This window comes from Mus musculus, chromosome 10, assembly GCF_000001635.26.
Source record: "Mus musculus strain C57BL/6J chromosome 10, GRCm38.p6 C57BL/6J".
In the NCBI taxonomy this organism is placed as follows: Eukaryota; Metazoa; Chordata; class Mammalia; order Rodentia; family Muridae; genus Mus; species Mus musculus.
The window spans coordinates 22,271,825-22,296,302 of NC_000076.6; the positions used below are offsets into that span (position 1 = coordinate 22,271,825).

Sequence of the window (24,478 nt, forward strand, 5' to 3'; positions counted from 1 at the left end):
ACACATACACACACATACTCACACACATACACATGCACACCCACACATGCACACATATACACATACACACACATACTCACACACATACACATACACATGCACTCGTGTACACATATACACATACACACACATACTCACACACATACACATGCACACCCACACATGCACACATATACACATACACACACATACTCACACACATACACATGCACTCGTGTACACATATACACATACACACACATACTCACACACATACACATGCACACCCACACATACACACATATACACATACACACACATACTCACACACATACACATGCATACCCACACATGCACACATACACACACATACTCACACACATGCACATGCACACATGTACACATATACACATACACACACATACTCACACATACACATGCACACGCACACATGCACACATATATGTAAATAAAAATATTAAAATAAATCTTTAAAATAGCCAGTTCCCTGTGAATGGGAGCCTTTTGCTAGCATAAGGAACTGCCTCCTGAAAAATGCCTGGTTCATAAAGACTTTCAAACAAGTCTTCTAGCCAGCCATGATGGTGAACACCCTAGCACGCAGAAGGTAGAGACAGGAGGAAATCAAGCTCAAAGGTAGCCTGGGCTACATGGTGAAATCTGGTTTCAAAAAAAAGAGGAAAGGCTGGGGCTGATCAATGGTAAAACATTTTCTTAGTATGCTCAAGGCCCTGGATTCACCTTACTATTTACTATTGTTATTATTAATAATAATAATACTTTATTTAATGTATATAAGTACACTGTAGCTATCTTCAGTCGCACCAGAAGAGGGCATCAGATCCCATTACAGATGGTTGTGAGCCACTATGTGGTTGTCAGGAATTGAACTCAGGACCTCTGGAAGAGCAGCAGTTGGTTCTTTTAACTGCTGAGCTCCAGCCCACTGGGTTCACCTTTAGCATTGGGGAAAAAACAATTTTTACCAGAAAGGCCAGCATCATAAAAATAGAATTACAAACATGACCAGATCCACAGGCTAGACTCATTCCCTGGATAAGGATCCAGGTTACACAGATATTGTTTGCCATAATCCCTTTACATCAAGGATGCAGTAGGACAAATGAAATGATAGTTCTTTAAGGGCATCTTTGATGTACAAATCAACTTCATGTTGTCTTTAAAATGTCACCACTGAGATATTTGCATGTCTGTGTTTATTCCTGCACTATTCACGATAGGACCACAGTACCAGCCCAGACGCTGTCAGCAGATGGATGGGATTTTACTCAGCTGTAAGAAAGACTGAGATTACAACACGTGCAGGGAAACGGAAGCAACTGGGGACCACTATGTTAAGCAAAGTAAGCCAAGCTGAGAATGACAAATAGTGTGTAGTAAAAAAAAAAAGAAAAAAAAAGTAAAAATGTACTTATAAGTCTGACAATATTGGACCAGGGCGTGGTGGTGCACGCCTTTAATTCCAGCCAGGAGGCGCGCAGGTCCACGCCCCTTGGCACCGGAACCTCCTCCATGGCTTCCCCGCGGGCGGCGCCTTCCGCCCTGCGCCGCTGTGCCCATCCCCTGCCCACAGAGCGCCGCTTGCCCGGGCCACTGTAGTCAGTTACCTGCTCCGCGGGGCGAACACTTGCGGGGGCAGACAGACACTCCAGCTTCGCAGGAGGCCGGCGCCCCTGCACCGCAGGTAAGGGGCCACGGACTCGCGTGGGTAGGCTGAGACGCGGGGGTCCTCGGCGAGGATCGGGGTGGGAGAGAGTAATGGGGTGTAGGGCGCTGTGTGACCCCTTGGAGTCCCCTTGGGTTAATATTGAGACTGGGTAGGTTATGAGGGCCAGCTTGGGGGGGGGGGGAGCTAGAGGTCTTGAGAGGAACCTCCCACAGCGGGGACACCCGGACACCAGGGTCCTATGCCAGCTTGAACAGATTTCGTGCGTAAAATACCTATAAGTTCACTTTTTGTCGAGCTTCCTCAAACTGACTCTACTTGGACAGTCACATTTAAAATTGAACGTGCACTGTCTGGGTGGGATTCCGTGCTGGAGAATGTGTTTCCGCGCCCCCACGTTTATTTCCCTTGTGCAAGTTCCCTCTGTAGCCTCCCGTGGGGTGTGGGTATGGGCCCCATCTTCCCAACGAAGGAGTAAAATGTTCGCCCAGGCTTCCTGCTCGCGATCCGTCAGGCGCGTTATGCACGGAGTGTAGTGCACACAGCCCACCGGGGTTGAAGCCCCGCAGGCGTGCACTCTTGCTTCACGCCCCAAGTTTACTTTTCTTATTTAAAGCCTTGCAGTTCAAATGCACTCCCTGGGCAGGAACAGCCCGGGGCTTCGCGCGCATTCGTCCTGTGATCGTGGGCGTTATCTGCGCGGGCGCATCTGCTTTTGCGCACACGAGCGGGTCGCGGTCCCCCGGCCTCCCCTCGCTGAGCTGGTGGGGACCCTTTGGCCAGGCTTCCGGAGAAGCTCATGAAGGATTTCATTCAGTTGGAAGACAGAGAGCTGAGGCAGAAAGCAGAAGGAGGTGGCTGTAGCCTTGTAGTCGTGGAGGAGTGTGGAAAGGTTGAAGTACTATGTCAAACTTTTTTTGAAATGGGGTCAAGTCACATTCAGCCAGCGTGGGAAAGCAACAACAACAAAAAAAGTGGAGGAGGGGAGGGGGCTAGTCACCGCCGCTCCAGTCTGGGGGTGTGTGGGTCCGCGGGGGTGGGAAGGCTGCCCCCTCCGGGAGCCTGGGCTAGACATGGGAGCCAAGGCCATTGCTCCCGCTACCTGTGTGGCCCTCGACCTCCGGGCGAGGCCTGGAGGGTCCTTTCTTCAGCTTTTTAGGAAAGCTTTCAAAGGAGCCTGGAGTGGCCCTGCCTTGTCCAGGTGGTGCTATGCTCGCAACCAGTGGGGGTCGCACCATGTGTTCTTCAATTCCAGGCAGAAGTGCGAGCAGGGGAGGAGGGGTGCGGGGCAGGTAAATGCATGCAGACCTTTCTGAACAGGGGGCTGTGGTGGAACAAGGTCCAGACCAGACTAAGGCTGCACTGGGACGGGAAGGCTCACTAGGTCTTCCCTAAACAACAGAACAGGGAGGGGGCGCCAGACCGCGCATGGGACCTAGCCTCCAGCCTTTGGAGAACAGAGCAACTGTCTTGGCTACTGATATTCAGCCGCCCAGGATACCAGGAGACAACCCTGGACATGGAAAACCTAGGAAAGAGATCAGATGCAAGAATTACCAACAGAATACAAGAGATAAAAGAGAGAATCTCAGGTGTAAAGATATCATAGAAGACATTGACACAACCGTCATAGAAAATACAAAGTGCAAGAAGCTCCTAACTAGAAACTACCAGGATATTCAGAACACAATGAAAAGACCAAATCTAAGAATAATAGGTATAAAAGAGAGTGAAGATTCCCAGGTCAAAGGACTAGTAAACATCTTCAACAAAAAAACTTCCCTAACCTAAGAAAGACATGCCCATATACATACAAGAAACATATAGAATGCCAAATATTTGACCAGAAAAGAAATTCCTCCTGTCACATTATAATCAAAACATCAAATTCAAGGGTTCCTACTAAAAGGCTGATCTGACAAGTTCAAAGGAACTTTGCAGTGACTGGGAATGGGCCTCCCCTCTTCTTTATAAAGCATGTTTGCTGACATTAAAGTTGAGTCTTGATCAGAATACTGTCCATTTCTCTTTTTACCCGCCTAGATTCCCTCCTTTCTTTCAGTTCCAAGATGCATCCCAGGCTCGAACCCAGACATGAGAGCCACAGGCCAGCCCCAACAGCTGCATACAGAAAACACACCTCAGTGAAGAAGGCAGACACTACCTCAGAGTAAAAGGCTGGAAAACATTTCCCAAGCAAATGGTCCCAAGAAACAAGCTCGAGTAGCCATTCTAATATCCAATAAAATAGACTTTCAACCAAAAGTTATCAAAAGAGATGGGGAAGGACACAATATTCATCAAAGGAAAATTCACCAAGATTAACTCTCAATTCTGAACATCTTCATCCCAAATGCAAGAGCACCCACATTTGTAAACGAAACATTACTTAAGCTCAAAGCACACATTGAACCTCACATGATAGTGGGAGACTTCCATACACCATTCTCATGAGCAGAACACCTTGGCTCAGGCTATAAGATCAACAATTGACAAATGGGACCTTATGAAAATGATTCTGTAAGGCAAAGGAAACTGTAAATAGGATAAAATTGCAATCTCCAAGTTTGCAAAAGATCTTTACCAACCCAACATCTTATAGAGGTCTAATATTCAAAAAATACAAAGAACTCAAGAAGTTCGACTCCAGAGAACCAAATAACCCCATTAAAAATGGTGTACAGAATTAAACAAAGAATTCTCTACTGAGGAATACCAAATGGCTGAGAAGCACCTAAAGAAATGTTCAACAACCTTAGTCATCAGAAAAATGCAAATAGAAACAACCCTGAGATTCTACCTCACACCAATCAGAATGGTTAAGATTAAAAACTCAGATGACAGCAGATGCTGGTGAGGATGTGGAGAAAGAGAAACATTCCTCCATTGCTGGTGGGACTGCAAGCTGGTACAACCACTCTGGAAATCAGTCTGGTGGTTCCTCAGTAAATTGGACATAGTACTACATGAGGACCCAGCTATACCACTCCTGGCATATACCCAGAAGATGCTCCAACATGCAATAAGGACACATGCTCCACTATGTTCATAGCAGCCTTATTTATAGTAGCCAGAAGTTGGAAAGAATCCAGATGTCTCTCAACGAAAGAATGGATACAGAAAATGTGGTACATTTACAGAATGGAGTACTGCTTAGCTATTAAAAATGATGACTTCATGAAAATTTCAGGCAAATGGATGGAAGTTGAAAATATCATCCTGAGTGAGGTAACCCAGACCTGATAATAACACACATGGTATGTACTCACTGACAAGTAGATATTAGCCCAAATATCCAGAATGCCCATGATACAACTCACAAACCACATGACACTAAGCAAGATGGATGACCAATGTGTGGATTCTTCAATCCTTCTTATAAGGTGAAACAAATTAATCATGGGAGGTAAAAGGAGAGAGGGACCTGGGAGGGAGAAAGGAGGGGAAAGTAAAAAAAGTATGGGAAGAGACAGGGAGAAGTCCAGAGGGTCAGGAAAATGAATACAAACATGGTGCAATAGGGGGCGGAGAGGAGGAAAGGGAGGAAGGGGACCACTAGAAAGTCCCAGTCACCAGGGAAGCTAGAGGTTCCTAGGACCCACTAGGGGGACACTACCCAAAATACCCAAGAGAGGAGAGATAGACCTATAGAGTCCACCTCCAGTAGATATACACGACCCCCAGTTGAGGGATGGGAACGCCCACCCATCTCAAAATTTTAAACCCAGAAGTGGTCTTGTCTAAAAAAAATGGAGCAGAGACTGAAGGAATGGCCATTCACAGACTGCTCCACCTTGGGATCCACCCCATCTGCAGACACCAAATCCCTACACTATTGCTGATGCCAAGAAGTGCTTGCTGACAGGAGCTTGGTAAAGCTGTGTTCTGAGAGGCTCTGCCAGCATCTAGTACAGATACAGATAGTCACTGCCAACCATTAGACTAAGGCCAAGGTCCTTAAGGTAAGGTTTAAGGTAAGGAATGAAGGAGCGGAAGGGGATTTTAATCCCATATGAACAATGTCAACTAACTGGATGCCCCGCCCCCCTCACTGTCCCCCAAAAGCACTCAGGAACTGAGCGATCAAACAGAGTATACATGAATGGGTCCATGGCTCCACCTAGATATGTAGCAGAGGATTGCCTTATCTGGCATCAATGGGAAAGGAAAGCCCTTGGTTCTGTGGAGGCTTGATGCCCCAGCACAGGGGGATGATAAAAGGGTGAGGCAGGAGTGAAGGGTGGGTGGGTGGGGCAGTCTCTTAGAGGCAAAATTTCGTGGGAATGTGATGGGAGGGTTGTGGAGGCAAGACCATGAAGGGGCACAACATTTGACATGTAAATAAGTAAAATAACCAATAATAGAAAACAGCAAGTGGAACATCAAAATATTTAATTAAAACAAAAAAGCATGTGTGTTGGAACCGTGAGCAACTTAGGTACCACTTCGTTGAATACACTTATTTTTACAGAGGGTGGGACCAAGGAGCCAAGGTATAAATGCTTCACTCGAGCTAAATCATCAAGATGTGATGAAACATCCCAACTCATATGTCTAGGCTCTTCTGTCCTACTGACTGTGACAGCCATTCTCAGGAGCTCAGGAAAATATGGCCTTAAGAAATTATCAGTCCAAGCCGGGCAGTGGTGGTGCATGCCTTTAATCCTAGCACTTGGGAGGCAGAGGCAGGCAGATTTCTGAGTTCGAGTTCAGCCTAGATTACAGAGTGAGTTCCAGGACAGCCAGGACTATACAGAGAAACCGTGTCTCGAAATAAACAAATAAACAACAACAACAACAAAAAAGAATGAAAGAAAGGAAGGAAGGACGGAAAGAAGGAAGGAAGGAAGGAAGGAAGGAAGGAAGGAAGGAAGGAAGGAAGGAAGGAAGAAAGAAAGAAAGAAAGAAAGAAAGAAAGAAAGAAAGAAAGAAAGAAAGAAAAAAAGAAAAAGAAATTATCAGTCTAAACTATTAAAGACGATGGAACAATCTCAGGGTAGGAGGGAAGAATTCAAGTATGGAGCAGGAAGGCATAGAAAACCCTTAGGTTAATTCTAAATCAGTTCTGTAGCTTTAGAAGCATAAGTATTTAGCTTGATGTACACATGTGCAGGTACTGAGCTCCCAGCGGGCATGCACCAAGCAGTATGTGCAGTGTTGTGCAAGCACTGGTCATTCTCCTAAAATCTCTGGGAGGAAGAGCTCAGACTTCCTCAAAACCTATAATCTATATCCTTTTCTTTAAAAAAAAAAAGTAATTTGGGGGAGATGGCTTGGCAGTTTAGACCACACCATGTTCTTGTAGAGCATCCTCATTCAATTCAAGTGCCCATCCCAGGGGGATGGTGGCTCCTGTAACTCCAGCTCCTGAGGAATTGATCCCTCTGGCCTCTGAGCAGACTTGCACTCTTCTTCTGCTCATACTCACTCACAGACACACATAGTTAAAAATAAAAAATAAAATACAACCTTTGTAAAGGTCGTTTTCAAATACCCTTATGGCCGATTTTTATCTCGTTCTGGGTCTTTGTTCCAAGAAAACAGCAGGAAGAAGGGAAAGAAAGCTATGCCACGATTTGTTAATTGAAAGTGTCAGAGCTGTCTAGGCACTAAGTGGGGAGGCCAACGATGTTTCTTTTGCTAATAACCCAAGACAGATTGCTTTCATTCCCCACATATTTGAAAAACAAAACAAACACACAAAGAAATTAGGAGTAATAAATTGAGTACAAGTTGTAGAATTTAAAAAAGTCAGCAAACAAAAAAATTAGTTTTATGTACACACACTAATAAGTATGATTGGAAAATTCAATTAGGAGGACTGCCTCCCTGTCAGTAACATGAAGAAAAATGAAATACTTACAAACCAACTTAGGCAAATGAGTAGAAAACCTGGGTTTGGAAAACTGCCGACAGAGGAAAAGACATTGAATGGCATGCATCCTGTGTTCACTGACTAGAAGGAATATTGTTATAATGTTCATACTAACCAAGGTGGTGAATAGACTGTATGAAGTTGCTATTAAATTCTAATAGTAATCTCCATAGGGGGAAAAACTCAAGTTCATACAGAAATATAACAGCCTTCAAAGAGACAAACTATTTCTTAATTTTTAGATATATGTATTTGCTGTATGTTTTATAAGTATTTTGTTCATATGAAATCTGTTCCCACTGTGCTGTGGATGTTTGTGAGCTAACATCTGGATCCACAGACCAAATGGCACGTAAGCAACTACTTGAAAACAGTTGTGAGCACTCTTGGAAGAAACTCAAAGTACAGAGAAGTTGAGTGGCTTCCTTCCTTCCTTCCTTCCTTCCTTCCTTCCTTCCTTCCTTCCTTCCTTCCTTCCTTCCTCCCTCCCTCCCTCCCTCCCTCCCTCCCTCCCTCCCCCCCCTCCCTCCCTTCTTTCTTTCTTTCTTTCTTTCTTTCTTTCTTTCTTTCTTTCTTTCTTTCTTTCTTTTTCTCAAAATAATGAATCTACTATAATACAAATAAGGAAACCTTAAAATTGAAATATAAAGGTTACAACATTGACCAAAGAATTTCTTTACTACACAAACTATGGCCCAGCAGTAAAAAGCAAACCATTTTTATTTTTTCCAGTTAAAGAAATGGTGTGGGTTTGATAATACAATAATTTTGAATATAGCCCAACTAAATTTACCTATCACTCGGTCAGAAAGTTTTATCATAATTTAGTGTTCTGATTGTATCTTCACTAACAAAATATTTAACCCGTAAAGCAGCAGTCATTTATAGCAACTCTGGTACCAACAGCAAAGGGGGGAAAACTGGTTTAAGAAATGGGGCAAACGCCATTCTGGATTGTAGAAGAACACATCACAGAAAGAATATAAATACAAGTTTTTGATTTTATATATACATACTCCAAAAGAGTCTGTCAGCACCCAAAGTACTTTTATTGCTGTATTAGCAATGGATTTTTTTTTAAGATATATTCTCACATAAAAATAGATTCAAGGAACAGATTAAACTGAAATCCTAGATTAAATGTTCGGTTTAAAGAACTTTCTACAACAAACCTCATGTTTGTATATGAAAAGTTATATGTAGCCTTATATGAAAATGTCATGAAGCATTTTTCTACACTATACTAAATGTATTCCCTATGAGGGAAAAATTAAAATATCTAAAATATATTAAATTAAGATTACAAGACCATCATAGATCTTTTGAACATGCATCTGTTTACAGAATTAACTGTGTATAGAAAATGTATCTTTCATTATAGATCATAAAGAAATGAGTTGGTGACATCTGTTCTTTATATTACATTATCAACTCACTTTAACCACACGTGTGTCCTCGGTAAGTGAGTAAAAGAAACAGGTTCACTCTCTCCTCATCGTATCATCACAAGTTCACTTAGAAGATGAAGGTGCAGAAATGGGAAGTATGTTACATGTATTTTTTTTCTTTCTTTCAAACATCCCAAGCGTGGCATAGTAACTGGAAATTAAAAAGTACTTAACTGGGCTTTAGTTTTCTATACAGACTGCTGGAATTAGGTCCCCAAATTAGCAATCAAATTACAAGACCAGCCATAAAGCAGGATGAAAGCATTAAACATTTCATATATGAGTTTTAAAATCATTTAATTTCTACAGGAAAGTTGTATTCACAATATAATGTGACAGAAATTGCCACAGGAATGACATACTGATTGCAATAAGGTTGCATGCAGCAGCAGCTTTGCATTTTTATAACTATTTTTTCTTGTTGTCTATAAAGATTAAACCTCTCCAGTCATGCTTACCCCATGCTTTTAGATACATAATGTAAGTGAATAGGGAATACCATATAATTCAAAGACAAAATGTCTCATCATTTTGATGTGGATTATCTGTATGAAACATGAAATATACTACTAACCCCTGAAACATGCATGTCTGGTTTGTTTTTGTCCAACTTCAGGCCATCAGCAAAGAAAGCTTCGAGAGCTCCAGCTCCAGCCTTTGCTGTCTGTCACTTCCATTGATGCTAGATTGATATTATGATCTTGATCAAACTGCTTTTGAATGTTGTCTTGATCAGTTTTATTTCCACTAACATGGTACAGTCCTTCAGCACATAGTCCTGTGTCTTCAATAAATTCCACACATTTTTCAACAAATGGTGGCACAGGCTTCTCACCTCTAGCCAGATCCTGGAGGGGCATCCCAAAGTACTTTCCCAATTTCTACGTGTGGGTGGGTCTGTTCAGCATCTCTCCCCCAGGACACCACTGGAAGCAAGCGCATGTGTGCCTGTGAAGCCACACACCCGGCCGGGGTGGCGAGGGCAGCACGGGGGTGCACATGTGTGCCTCTGCCGCCTGTCCCATAATTTCCCCGGTCCATGGTGCTCACCCCCAGACCGAGTGAATATCTTTCATCCGAGTATTTCCATAGGGGAGACATGCACACCTCTGCCAGGTAGATCATCCTCAGCACCCAGGAGAGACAACTGTTCTGAATTCCCTGCAGGAAATCCCCATGCCAGTGTGTGGGGAGACTGCATTGCATAGGGTGTCTGTCAGACTCAACAGAGGCTGTCATTAGCTGTGCTTCATCCCACACAGGCAAGCACTGAGCATCTCGAGTTCTTTGCCTGGAATAACCCACAAGTTGGAGGTACCAGTAAATCTTCTCCCAAACCTAATCTCTGTCCTGTATTCACTCACCTGCCAACCCCCTATACACATACCAGTACCTTTAAAAATATACAATGTACCTGCATACACACACACACACACACACACACACACACCTTTATGAATACATAATTTCCCTGCAAACACACACTTTTAAAAAAGTGATTCACATTTTCTATCAAGGATCTCGACAGAATCTTATGCAGAAGAATCTAAAACAGAAAAATGTTCATTCATTTTTAACTCATGTGTATGAATATCCTCTCTCTCTCTCTCTCTCTCTCTCTCTCTCTCTCTCTCTGTGTGTGTGTGTGTGTGTGTGTGTGTGTGTGTGTGGCATGTGAGTGCAGTCAGTACCCAGAAAGGACAGAAGCCTGCATCTAATTCCATGAAAACACAGTCAGGTTTTGAGCAGCAAGCAATGGTAGCACATGGCTTTCACCCCAGCACTTTACAGACATATGCAGGCTCATCTCCGAGGCCAGCCTGGTCTACAGAGTTAATTCCAACCAGGAAGAGCCAGGCTACAAACTGAAACACTGTATCTAAATGTCACAGAGCTAAGGGGAAAAGCATAGTCCCCCCTTCCCCACAAGATAGTAATTGTCTTCAATAGGAAGAGTAGAAGGAAGGAAATGGGGGGACAGTGAGGAGAGGGGGTAATCACAGCATTGGGGGAAGGGGCGACAGTGGCGAACAGCAGGGCAACAAAGAAGTGGAGCCTACACCAGGGATGATGTGGTAGAGACCTGGAATGACAAATGAGTGTGGTACAGAGAAGAAAAGAGATAGAGGAAGTGAGAAAGAGCAGACTGAAGTCTGAGGGAGCCTGAGGAGGCAGAGTCTTGAGGAGGAGGAGAAGCAGAGGAAACTGCTAGATAGAACCTCTGGGGACGCACAGGAAAGAAGTGGCTTTCAGCGCTGCACTGCTTCAGCCTGTCTTCTTTCCTGTAAGGAACTGGCTAGACCGGTGTTAATTTCTCTCGATTTTGGCAGTACTTTGTAGAAAATGTGCTGAAATCTTAAACATTATTCTGTTTCTTTATTCTGTTCCCAAGGAACGCTGAGGGCACAGCTGAAGGGTTGAAGGGACCACGGGGTGTGGGAGTCCTGAAAAGGGGTTCTTAGCATTCAGTTTGTAGTGGCACACTCCACCAGCCCTCAGGTGACAGGGACCTCGGTCCCCGGGAGGTAGGATCAGAGTCCCCTGGAACTTTTGCAATTCTCAGCACTGGGTGCTCTGCAGGGCGGTACTGAGGAATTCTGATTCTCTCTGCAGCTCTATTCACACCATAGGCAGCAGGCTCTCAAGAAGGATCATGGCAAAGAGCAGTCTTTCCTTGAATTGGAGCCTTTTGGTCCTGCTGAATTTTCTGGGGGCCACACTGTCAACTGGTGAGTACCCAGGGTCTACAGGGAGGGGGGTTGGGCACTGAACAAGTACCTGGCTAAGTCAGGGAGTGGTTTGGATCTAAGGCAGGCTATGCTCTGAAGACTGCCTTCCTGGGGATTCCTCATGAGGTCTGCCCCATTTCTGGACCTTTTTGCCCTTGAACTTTCTTTCCCTCCTCCCCATCCACCATCCCACGGACCTTCTCCAGCAGATCCAGGGACAAGGCAGCCACACCACCCACCTTCTCATTTTCCCCTCTTTTTTTCTTTTCCTTTTTTCTGTCTGTTCGTTTTTTCTTTAAGGCAGGGCTTCACACTCCTGGCTGCTCTATAGCATCTGAACCACTCCCTTCTCTCCTTTAGTACCAAGTGCTGGGATTACAGGTGTGAGACACCAGGCTCAGCTTCAGTGCATCCTCTCAAGAGAATTCTGGCAGTTTGCTGGCCACGGAGAGTCCCTTGTGTCCAAAGCATTATGCGAAAGCTGGGGCTATAAAGTACCTGCTGCACAACTATGAGACCCTGATTTGATCCCGGGACCTTCTCCTGTAAAATAGCTGGGCTTGGTGCTGTGTGCTTTCATGGTCAGGGCTACGCAATCCAGTGCAGGAGAAGCCTGGGTCACTGGCAGGCCTGTCTAGCCTACTTGATGAGTCCCAAGCATCTGAGAGAGCTTGTCTAAATAGCACTTTTGTAAGACTTTGTAATAATGTTTCCCTTACTAAACCTTGGGGGTCTATGTGTAAATACTTCCTTCTGAGACATTTGATATCATCATGATTGTTTTTTATTGGCCCAAATTTGAAGTCAGGCATGTTTTCTTTAAATATTTATATTTTTTTAAAATAAAAAAATATTCACTGTTTCTTATTCAGCAACACAGCTTCCTTTAATTAAACTTCTAGGTGGAGTTTTCTTACATATAGCAAATGTGTATTTCATCCTGATCCATCTAAGTGTCAAGGTTGTGGCCTTTAGTTCACAACCACAAAGGTAATTCTTGGGCTCTAGAGGGCTCAGGTTCATCTTCTCCAAATCTCCTGGTGGAGTCTACTTAGTAAGTAGGAATCCCAGCCTCTCCAGGAAACCTTCAAGCCTTTGGATAGAGAATGTAGAGTAGGGGAAACTACAAGATAGGGAGAGAGCAGGTAGAACAGGCAGAGAGGGAGAGGCAAGAGGAAGCTGGTTGAAGGGGACAGGAAAGCAGTCACCAAAACTGCACCAGTTTACCCAAAGCAAAATTTTGAGGAGGGAAATGGAAAAATATAGTTTTTTTATATTTTTTTAGCACCCCCTTTTGCCTTTTTAGTGTAATCATATTGCAGACTTGTTAAATGTACCTTTTATAAAATATTGTTTAATTTTGGATGTCACTTCTCAGATTAACACAGGACATTACATATGCACATGTTCACTAGATCAGGCCTGCTTCCTTGTGCAGTCTGCTTAACAGGAGAGCTCTAGGATACTGTGTCCTCTTTGGCTGTTAGTGAAAGTCTGGGAAACCAGGGGCCATAAGTGTGCTGGGTAAAAGAACCTAAGGAAGGGGAGAGAGATGGGGCTTCAAGCAGGTCACAGACAAGCAGAGATCTCACCCTGAGAATGGATTAGGTGAGTGGCTTAGCGTGGGAAAACCTGAGATCTGATGCCCAGCAGTGTTGTGTGAAGGGCTCAGTGGGAGCAGGGATGAGCACTGAGCTCACAGCTGGCAGCTCCCTTTCCATGCCCAGCTGCAGCCTTACTCCAGGATCTTTCCTGAACACCAGGCTCCATGTTGAATGTACCATGTGTTCTAGGATGCCTCCTTACCTTCTATGTGTTCAGCTAGGTTTTCATCCCCAGGAACATGGTTGCTATTGGGCATATTTTATACTTCAGTACTTGATATTAGTCACTCAAAGTACTTATAAGATAAATCTCCCTGGTGACATATGTGCATCTGAGCAGTCCTACCGACCTAAGACAGTTAAAGATGGCACAGAGCTAAGGATCTGGAAACTGGTGGAGTGCGTGATTAGAGGCTTCTCTTCCTGACCCTTTCCTGTCAGAGGGATTCTGAGTGCTAGAAACCCATGACTGCTCTGGACCCTTGCTCCCACTTTGGACCTCACCTGCATGTTTCTATCATAGGTACAGACTCTCTAAGTTGTGAATTAACTTTCAACCATCGTACTCTACATGGACAGTGCTCAGTGAATGGAAAGACACTCCTTGATTTTGGTGATAAAAAACATGAGGGAAATGCTACAGAGATGTGTGCTGATTTGTCCCAAAGCCTGAGAGAGCTTTCAGAAGGGATGAGGAACCAGCAATCAGGTAAGTGTGATACAGAATGCAAAGGTAGACAGGATGAATGAGAGAGAGGAAGAGCAGAGCACATGAAGGAAGAGGGCTGCTGAATTATTTGCATAAAAGAGCTGAATATTTTTCCCTACCTAGAACTAAATGGTATGGATTGTGTAAGCAATGGGAAGCCAAGGGGAAGGATTATAGATCCTGAGTGTGCAGAGAAAGCCTGGACCATTGGGGGAGTGATGGTTCTATAAAGGTTAGAAGATGATGTTGTGTGTCATTTGTAGGTAATGATGCCTTGAATGTCACAACACAATCTCAGTATAATCAAGGAGAATTCATTGGTGGATTCTGGGCCATCAACACTGATGAACAGCATAGCATCTACTTTTATCCACTTAATATGACCTGGAGAGAGAGTCATTCTGATAACAGCAGTGCCATGGAGCACTGGAAGAACAAGAACCTAGAGAAAGATATCAGGAATGTCCTCATCATATATTTCAGTCGCTGCCTCAACAAATTGTCACCACACTTTAGAGAAATGCCAAGTAAGTAGTTAGGAGATTGTCACAAGAAACAACCACAGGGTGGAAAAGACATGGCAGTGCTCTTGAAAATTCTGATGATTTCCTCATTTGGATGTGAGCATGTGTACATAATGGGAATCTGATGGACTGGGTGAGTGACTCATTGGTAGTCTTCCTGTCTGCAGAGTCAGTGATGACCACGCAGAGCCTTTCTCATTCCCCGTTATCCAGTGGCCTAGGCTCTACATGGCCTGCTAATGAGCCCCAAGTCTGTGTGCATCACTGTGAACTTCCAGCCTTTTCTTCTCAGTTATAGCTGCCCTTCCACCAATTCCAAGACCAATTCTGAAGACCTCATTATCTTTCTCTGGCACAATTGAACAACACCAATAATGTCAACTTCCATAAAGTTCTAACCAAAGTAAAATATGGCACAGTTTGTTAGAGTTCAATAGACATGTGCTTTCTTCGGGAGTAAAATAAACTGTGTAAGGACGTCTTACACACACATCCTATTCATCTTTCTCTGTATGGTCTGGGAAAAAGGTTATCCACATGAGTTCCTTGGGATGCACAGGGAGAAAGAGTTGATGATGGAGGTATAGGGTTTTGTTTGTTTGTTTGTTTTTGTTTTTAGCTATATCCATATTTTGTTCTGATTTTTTTTTAAGAATCAAAAATAAAGGTGCTGGATACCACCCAGAATACAAATACCACTCAGATTCATCCTACAGTGAATAACTCCCAACATAATTCTGACACCCAGGGTCTGAGTTTCACCTGGATTGTGATTATATGTATAGGAGGAATAGTGTCTTTCATGGCATTCATGGTATTCGCTTGGTGTATGCTGAAGAAAAAAAAAGGTAAGGGACAGTCTGGGCTCTCATCTTTTTCTTTGTCATATTAGTTGGGTAAGGACATAGGATATGGGTCCCAAAAGTCTCAAAGCCTGTCCATCACAGTGGCTGTTGTCCACCAACATGATACCTCTTCTTAGTACTGAGCCCCAGCTCCACAGTAATGTTGGAGATGAATGTCGTCAGGCATAGGAGGTATGCAGAGTCCACACACCTCTGCGGTCAGAGGAAGAATGAAATAGGAGAGTTCTCAGGAGAGGACAGAGAACCCAAGGACCAAGGATCCAAATAAGATACGAGAAAAACTTAAATGAAGTGATACCTTCTCATATCCAACAAACCTTCCCCTAGGCTGTGACGAAAGTCTGTTTGATTTTTGCCGATGGCATGATCCAGTGCAAACTTTCTTATACCTAGGGCCAAGTCTGTACATTAGTAGCTAATGGCTTGGGACAGCCCTTATGACACAATGATCAGAATGAGCAGACTGTTCAAGGAGTTGTCATTGTGGGACAGTCCTGTAATCCCAGCACTCAGGAGGCTGATGCAGAAGGATCACCAAGTTCAAGGTCAGCCTGGGTGGCATAGTCATATATTGTCAAAAGATCAAAGAAAACAACAAAATCGGTTCATTTAACTCGATCACCCTGCTTAGCCACAATTCAGTGCATGTGGAACTATGATTCCAATGTCTCTGTTCTCTGAAGTTGAAGTCACCTGTGTTTATGCAGGTAAAGTGAGCCGTGAGCCCACTGCTGTCATTGATAGTCTAGAGTAGAAATACAGACCTGTGATGAAGATTGCCAATGTATTAGCTATTTTAGTATGTTCTAAATTTTTTCCTTACAAGCATAGGTTGATACATCTAAAGTCAGGCAACATGTCAGATATTTAAGTCAATATAATTATTTTAATAACTATTATTGCATAAAAGTTTTAAATCAACCTCTTCATTTCTGCAGACCTACCATTCTAGTATGTAGAAAGTTGTGGCAGGTGGATTGCCAGAAGAATTCAAGCCTGTTGTAGATTATGTTCTAATCTCAGGACCAGGTTGGGGGATAAAAAGAAAACTTGACTCCTAAAAACAAAACAAAACAAAACAAAACAAAACAAAACAAAACAAAACAAAACAAAACAAAACAAGAAAGCTAAAAGGCCAGCAAAGACAGAAACACAGTTATATTTTGCTGGCTTTTTTTATTTGCTGATATTTTCATGTTTCCTCATTTTTTATTTTTCATTTTTTATTCACAATTTTGTTGTGTTAGACTTACAGTTCCAGAGACATCTGAAGCCTTATTTTACCTGAGCTTTTAGTGGGAAAAAGATCTAGAAAGAAAAATGAAAGAGAAAAGGATTGGGTCTCTGAGTTCCATAGTCTGTGATGGGGGGGAGCATCTGAGAAATAGACTGGGGTGCTTCAGCTGATGCCCAGGAGCACACTGTAATCCACATCCCTCTTGTCACAGGTGCTCTCTGCTGCTCCTCTTCCTCTACAACCTGATCAACAGTTCTCATAACAAGCTGTGCTGGGGAGATTCTTGAACATTGCCTGTGCATCTTCAGCAAAGAAAGCAAACATATTTCTGTTGGAATCTCGGAAATTTGTGTTGTTGACTTTGGACCAGAGTGGTGGGAGCCCATGAGACTGATGGCTCACAGAGCCTCTCGCACCTGGTCATCAGAGTGCACTAGGCTGTTGCTTTGAGCACTTTCTCTTGCTCTGTACCTTCCTTCTTTCTTATTCTTGGGTGGTAGTGCTATGGAGATCAATCCAGGCCCTGCTCTAAATTATTCATCACTGTACAAAACAGGGGCTTGCATCAAGAATCGATAAATGGGACCTCATAAAATTGCAAAGCTTCTTCAAAGCAAAAGACACCATCAATAAGACAAAAAGGCCACCAACAGATTGGGAAAGGATCTTTACCTATCCCAAATCGGATAGGGGACTAATATCCAATATATATAAAGAACTCAAGAAGGTGGACTCCAGAAAATCAAATAACCCCATTAAAAAATGGGGCTCAGAGCTGAACAAAGAATTCTCACCTGAGGAATACCGAATGGCAGAGAAGCACCTGAAAAAATGTTCAACATCCTTAATCATCAGGGAAATGCAAATCAAAACAACCCTGAGATTCCACTTCACTCCAGTCAGAATGGCTAAGATCAAAAACTCAGGTGACAGCAGATGCTGGCAAGGATGTGGAGAAAGGGGAACACTCCTCCATTGTTGGTGGGATTGCAAGCTTGTACAACCACTCTGGAAAACAGTCTGGCGGTTCCTCAGAAAATTGGACATAGTACTACCGGAGGATCCCGCAATACCTCTCCTGGGCATATATCCAGAAGATGTCCCAACCAGTAAGAAGAACACATGCTCCACTATGTTCATAGCAGCCTTGTTTATAATAGCCAGAAGCTGGAAAGAACCCAGATGCCCCTCAACAGAGGAATGGATACAGAAAATGTGGTACATTTACACAATAGAATACTACTCAGCTATTAAAAAAAAATGAATTCACGAAATTCCTAGGCAAATGGATGGATCTGGAGGGTATCATCCTGAGTGAAGTAACCCAATCACAAAGGAACTCACACAATATGTACTCACTGATAAGTGGATAATAGCCCAGAAACTTAGGATACCCAAGATATAAGATACAACTTGCCAAACGCATGAAATTCAAGAAGAACGAAGACCAAAGTGTGGACACGAAAGGATGGCCCATCTAGTGATTGCCATATGCAGGGATCCATCCCATAATCAGTTTCCAAATGCTGACACCATTGCATACACTAGCAAGATTTCGCTGAAAGGACCCAGATATAGCTCTCTCTTGTGAGACTATGCCGGGGCCTAGCAAACACAGAAGTGGATGATCACAGTCAGCTATTGGATGGGTCACATGGCCCCTAATGGAGGAGCTAGAGAAATTACCCAAGGAGCTAAAGGGCACTGCAACCCTATAGGTGGAACAACAATATGAACTAACCAGTACCCGGGAGCTCTTGTCTTTAGCTGCATATGTATCAAAAGATGGCCTAGTCGGCCATCACTGCAAAGAGAGGCCCATTGGACTTGCAAACTTTATATGCCCCAGTACAGGGGAACACCAGGGCCAAAAAGGGGGAGTGGGTGGGTAGGGCATTGGGGGGGTGGGTATGGGGGACCTTTGGGATAGCATTGAAAATGTAAACGAGGAAAATACCTAATAAAAAAAAGATTCACTTAAAAAAATTTAATTTCTCATTTTCAAAAACAAACAAACAAAAAAAAAACAACAAAAAAAACCAGGGGCTTGCTCTGTGTGACTCCATTTTACAAGAAGAAGTTGGCTGCCTTCTGAGTGTCAAGTAGAGTTAGGGTGACATGACACTTCACTTTCCACACAGATACATGTCAGCCCAGGACTATCCATGATGCTCATACCTGAGCAGTGAAACCTCACAGTGTTAAGGGTGAGCTCTGACAAAGGTATTAGGAACAAGGGAGCCTTCCATCAGACTCTCAGGGGAGTGGGTTAGGAAAAATAAGTAATACAGCAGGAAGCGAAGTGAGCAAACCCCAGATCACACATCATTTATATGTAGGATGCCTATAAAATTATAGTGTATTAAGAATTATGGTGTGGGAAAGAAAACTAAGTATATTAGTAGCTTGGGTAAGAAACTTGAGTAACAGACTAAGAAAAGAAAAATCCTCAAATGGTGTTGCCTCTAGGGACCCAGAGGACCACAGATGATAGTAACCGTTGTAGACTAGATGCCTCTGTCATGCTAGGAACTACATAGGATTTGGCATAGGCATAGACATGTTCCTTTCAGCAGACAAAAAGGTTATAAACATTTTAGTGAGGAATAAGGGACAAGGAGACAGCTCACTCATAGTGCTCGTTCATCAGAAGCATGAAGACCTTAGTTCCCTCCTCAGAGCCCATGCACACTTGTGGTGGCACATGCTTGTCATGCCAGTGTAGAGGAGAGCGAGAGACAAGTGCATCTCTGGGGCTTCCTCCTCAGCCAGAGTAGTTGAACTGGTGAGTTTCAATACAGACTAGCTCAAGACACAGTGCCCATGGCGTCCTGAGGAGTGAGGAGTTGTATTTAGCGGAGGATGGCCTAATCAACCATCAATGGGAGGAGAGGCCCTTGGTCTTGTGAAGATCATATGCCCCAGTATAGGGGAATGCCAGGGCCAGGAAGCAGGAGTGGGTGGATTGGGGAGAAGGGCGGGGTGAGGGTATAGGGGGCTTTTGGGATAGCATTTGAAATGTCAATGAAGAAAATATCTAATAAAATTTAAAAAAATTAAAAAGTTCATAAACAGAGAAATATTAACAGAATATATGGAGCAAACGGTTTTAGGAGGTATCTATAGAACAATTCATTCTAAAAGAAAAGAACATACCTTCTTTACAGCACCTTATGGTACCTTCCTCAAAATTGACCATATAATTGGTCACAAAACAGGCCTCAACAGATACAAGAAGATTGAAACAATCCCATGCATCCTATCAGATCACCACAGACTAAGGCTGATCTTTAATACAATCAAGTAGCATTCACCTCAGGGATTCAGGGATGGTTCAATATAGGGAAATCCATCAACATAATCTACTATGTAAACAAACTCAAAGCATATAACCACATGATCATCTCATTAGATGCTGAGAAAGCCTCTGACAAAATCCAACACCCCTTCATGGTAAAAGTCTTGGAAAGAACAGGAATTCATGGCCCTAAACATAGTAAAAGCAATATACAGCAAACCAGTAGCCAACATCAAACTAAATGGAGAGAAACTTGAAGCAATCCCACTAAAATCAGGAACTAGACAAGGCTGTTCTCTCTCTCCTTAACTATTCACTATAGTGTTTGAAGTCCTAGAAAGAGCAATTAGATAACAAAAGGCGGTCAAGGGGATGCAAATTGGAAAGGAAGAAGTCGAATTATCACCATTTGGAGATGATAAGATAGTATACTTAAGTGACCCCAAAAATCCCACCAGAGAATTCATGAACCTGATAAACAAAATTCAGCAAAGTGGCTGGATATACAATTAACTCAAACAAATCAGTAGCCTTCCTCTACTCATAGGATAAATGGGCTGAGAAAGAAATTAGTGAAATGGCACCCTTCACAATAGTTAGAAATAATATAAAATACCTTGATGCATGTGACTTTAACCAAGTAAATGAAAAATCTGTATGACAAGAACTTAAAGTCTCTGAAGAAAGCAATTAAAGAAGATCTCAGAAGATGGAAAGATCTCCCATGCTCATGGATTGGCAGGATTAGTGTAGTAAAAATGGCCATCTTGCCAAAAGCAATCTACAGATTCAATATAATCCCCATCAAAATTCCAGCTCAATTCTTTGTAGAGTTAGAAAGAGCAATTCTCAAATTCATTTGGAATAACAAAAAAACCCAAGATAGAGTAAACTATTCTCAACAATAAAAGAACATCTGGGGGAAATCACCATCTCTGACCTAAAGCTGTATTACAGAGCAATAGTGGTATATGCTGTACAGTTTATATCACTATTGCTCTGTAATACAGGTAGAACAATGGAACAGAATTGAAGACCCAGAAATGAACCCACACATCTATGGTCACTTGGTCTTTGACAAAGGAGCCAAAACCATCCAGTGGAAAAAAGACAGCATTTTCAATAAATGGTGATGGTTGAACTGTCAGTCAGCTTGACCAGGACACCAATGGCTTATGCCCTAAGATCAATAATTGACAAATGGGACCTCATAAAATTGCAAAGCTTCTGTAAGGCAAAGGATACTGTCAATAGGACAAAATGGCAACCAACACATTGGTAAAAGATCTTTACCAACCCTACATCTAATAGAGGGCTAATATCCAGTATATACCAGGTACGAGCTAGAGAAAGTACCCAAGAGGCAAAGGGGTCTGCAACCCTATAGGTGGAACAACAATATGAACTAACCAGTACCTCCAGAACTCGTGTCTCTAGTTCCATATGTAGCAGAAGATGGCCTAGTCAGCCATCATTGGAAAGTGAGGCCCCTTGGTCTAGCAAACTTTATATGCCCCAGTACAGAAAATATCTAATAAAAAAAAAAAACTTGCTGTTCTTCTAAAAAAAAAAAAAAAAAAAAAAAAAAAAAAAAAACACCATCTAATACAACTGACTCTCCGAAGAAGCCTTACGTTTCCACTTCACTGAGCTCTTCAGCTCAGAGGGGGAATACCCTCCCCTGGGAGCTGCAATGGTTCTCCTGAGGAGGCTTCCTGTGGGAGCTGTGTGGTTCCTGGGCTCTCATGTCTCAGGATACTTTCCCATTGGGGTACCTTTTCCTCTCAGAGCTGTGTGGTCCCTGGGCTTCTGAGTCTGAGGACCCCCTCCCGTCCCAACAGAGAGGCCAACAGAAGCAAAGCTCAGCACTGTAATAGGAAACGCAAAGAACATATACCACAATTCGTTTTCATCAAAGTGCGCCCTTGCTGGACACAAAGGTGTGTCAGGTACAGAGCTCATGCAGAACCTTGAGAGGAGCCCATTGATAACAAGGACTGAGAGTAAAGTCTCTTGGGACCACTTAGCTCAGAGGAAAAGCTTCTGTAGCATAAGGGGTTGTTTTGAGGGACAGCCGTCCACTTCTGATATTTCCCTAATGTTCAAGTTCCATTTTCTGCAGCAAAGGTGAGGGAGAGCCAACACCTAGGCAGCAGAAGGAGCATTTGAGAGGATCTGCAGGCTGAGGGGGAGAGGGGGAGGAGAACAAAAAGGGAGGTCAGAGGGTGGGAGGCCGACCAACCAGAGAGAAGTGTCAAGCAGAGGGGAGGTGGTAGCAAAGGAGCCAGAGTTTGAGCAGGGTTCAGTGGGAAGCTCTGCTTGTGTACACAGGGCAGGTCTCTCCAACCTGAGGGTCCTGTCACACAGCCATGAAGGCTTAGCTACTAGGATCACAGAATCCTTGCCTGAATCTTGATCAGAGAGGTGTCACTGAGGATACAGCTGATATGCCCTCAGCAAGACCGTGCTCTCAGTGTGAGAATGGCTCCTAAAGGAAAATTATGTTACAAAGGAAATATGTGTTTTCTTTGGGAAAGGCTGAACATCTGATCTAGCCAGGTTTTGAGAAAACTCCTAGAGTGAATTAGAAGGCATTGTGGCCAAGAGACAGAGGTAGTCCTACTTGAGACATAACACTGAGCCTGAAAGTGCCCATTAGGGTGTCAGACCCAGTCTCTCCACCATTACTCACAAACCATGCCTCCTTTTCTGGGAATCCTAAGAGATGAAGAGTCCTGGATCATGGAGCTGGAACTCAGCTTCACTGCAGAGGAATGCACAGATAGTTTTCCCAGATCAACACCAAAGAGGTACTCTGGACACTTGCAACCTGAAACTGACTGCAAGTAGCTCAGAGAGTGTGCAGGCTACTTAGATGTCAACTTCACATATGATGGAATTGTCAGAATGTAGGGGGCCTCTATGACACTGGACTATAGGCATTTCTACATGGCATTAACTAAGTTAATGATTTATTTGGGAGAGTCCTATCTATTATGGGTGGGGCCACCCTTGGGATGGTGGTCCTTGATTCAGTAAGAAGGTAGACTGAGCAAGCCATAGGATGCAACCATTAAGTGGTACCCCCTCCATGGCCTCTGATAACGTTTCTGCTAAGGGTCCTGACCTTCAGTGATAGAATTAGATGTACAACTCTAAGCCAAATAAGCCTTTTCATCACAAATTGGTTTTGCTCATGGTGTATCTTCATAGCAATAGTAACCTTAACTAGGGCAGAAACTGGTACAGGATTATAGAGAATTGCTGCCACAGGCCTCACCATGTGTTGTGGGAAGGACTTGTATTCAGAGGACAATGTATTCGGGAAAAACCTTAAAACATGGCCTAGAAAAGTCACTGAGTTTTGAAAGCTCACTGAGCTACTCTGTAATAGCTTGGAAGAGAAGAATACTGAGAGCAGTGCAGATGATAGAGGCCTGGCTTGTCAGGTTTCAGAGGGAAGCAAAGACCTAACCAAGCTATTAGTGCTAAGAGTCTGTGGTGTCTGGCCTGCAGTAGCTGAAGAATCTGGCTACTCTAGCAGAGATCTGGAATTCAATTAATTCCCAGCATCCACAGGTGGCTCACAACCACAGGTAATGACGGCTGCAGAGGGCCCTCTCTACTTGATGGGCACCTCTGCCTGTAAGACACAAGTTAATCAGCTGGTAACATTATGTATTTGTATGAGATTGTGTTTGGTCAAGTTTGTATAAGATAAAATTTATAGTATCCAATTTGTGACATTTGAAAATGTCTCATGAATTGAAAGCAGAAGAAAGCTCAAATAGTCTTTTGTTTTCATATAGTCAACTTACATTAACTCTCTCTGGAGATTTTACCACGTAAACATGCATAGCACAAAATTGTATCCAAAAGAGGAAGACAACCAGGTCACAGCTGTACCTGAAGACCAAATGGCACACCAGCAATTTCCTGAAAACTCTTATGGGAACTCTAGCAGGAGACTCAAAGGACATAGGGATGGCTGTGTTTAATAGTTGTTTCACTGGAGGAAAAAAACCAAAGAGAATAATCAAATCACACACCAGAACTTAACTAAACATGTGAGGGGTCACGTTTTTTTTTTTTTTTTTTTTTTTTTTTGATTCCCTAGTAGGTAGTTTCCAAGACAGTTTGTGGTGAGAGGACCCTGGGGTGACTCAGATACCACAAACACTAGGTGTGTCATTTTAGTGCTGCAAACCCTAAGAGGCCATAGATACAACCACATACTATACCCACCAAAACTTTCAGTCACCATAGATGAAGAATACAAACTATCCCATGACTAAGTCAACTTTAAACAATATTTATCCAGACACCAGAGGTACAGAAGATATTACAAATAAACCCTCCACGACCAGGAGTACACCCTAAGTACACCCATGAATATATAGGATATAAATAATCTCACTCAGGGAAACCAACAGATAGGAAAGACACACACACACACACACACACACACACACACATACACACTACCACCACCAACAAAATA

General features: G+C 43.2%; 1 protein-coding gene and 1 long non-coding RNA gene across 17 annotated transcripts in view; one reads left to right on the forward strand and one right to left on the reverse strand.

The window, feature by feature from the left end:
- Gm26740 overlaps positions 1 to 24,478 on the reverse strand; it is a 120,098-nt gene that overhangs the window by 85,540 nt on the left and 10,080 nt on the right. The gene's annotated exons all lie outside the window — the stretch shown is intronic.
- H60b (histocompatibility 60b) lies at positions 1,650 to 17,025 on the forward strand. The gene is made up of 6 exons (NM_001177775.1): positions 1,650 to 1,705; positions 11,624 to 11,739; positions 13,867 to 14,052; positions 14,316 to 14,579; positions 15,230 to 15,424; positions 16,891 to 17,025. The coding sequence occupies exons 2-6, from the start codon at positions 11,664 to 11,666 to the stop codon at positions 16,923 to 16,925; spliced, it is 756 nt and encodes a 251-aa protein (NP_001171246.1). The 5' UTR covers positions 1,650 to 1,705; positions 11,624 to 11,663; the 3' UTR covers positions 16,926 to 17,025.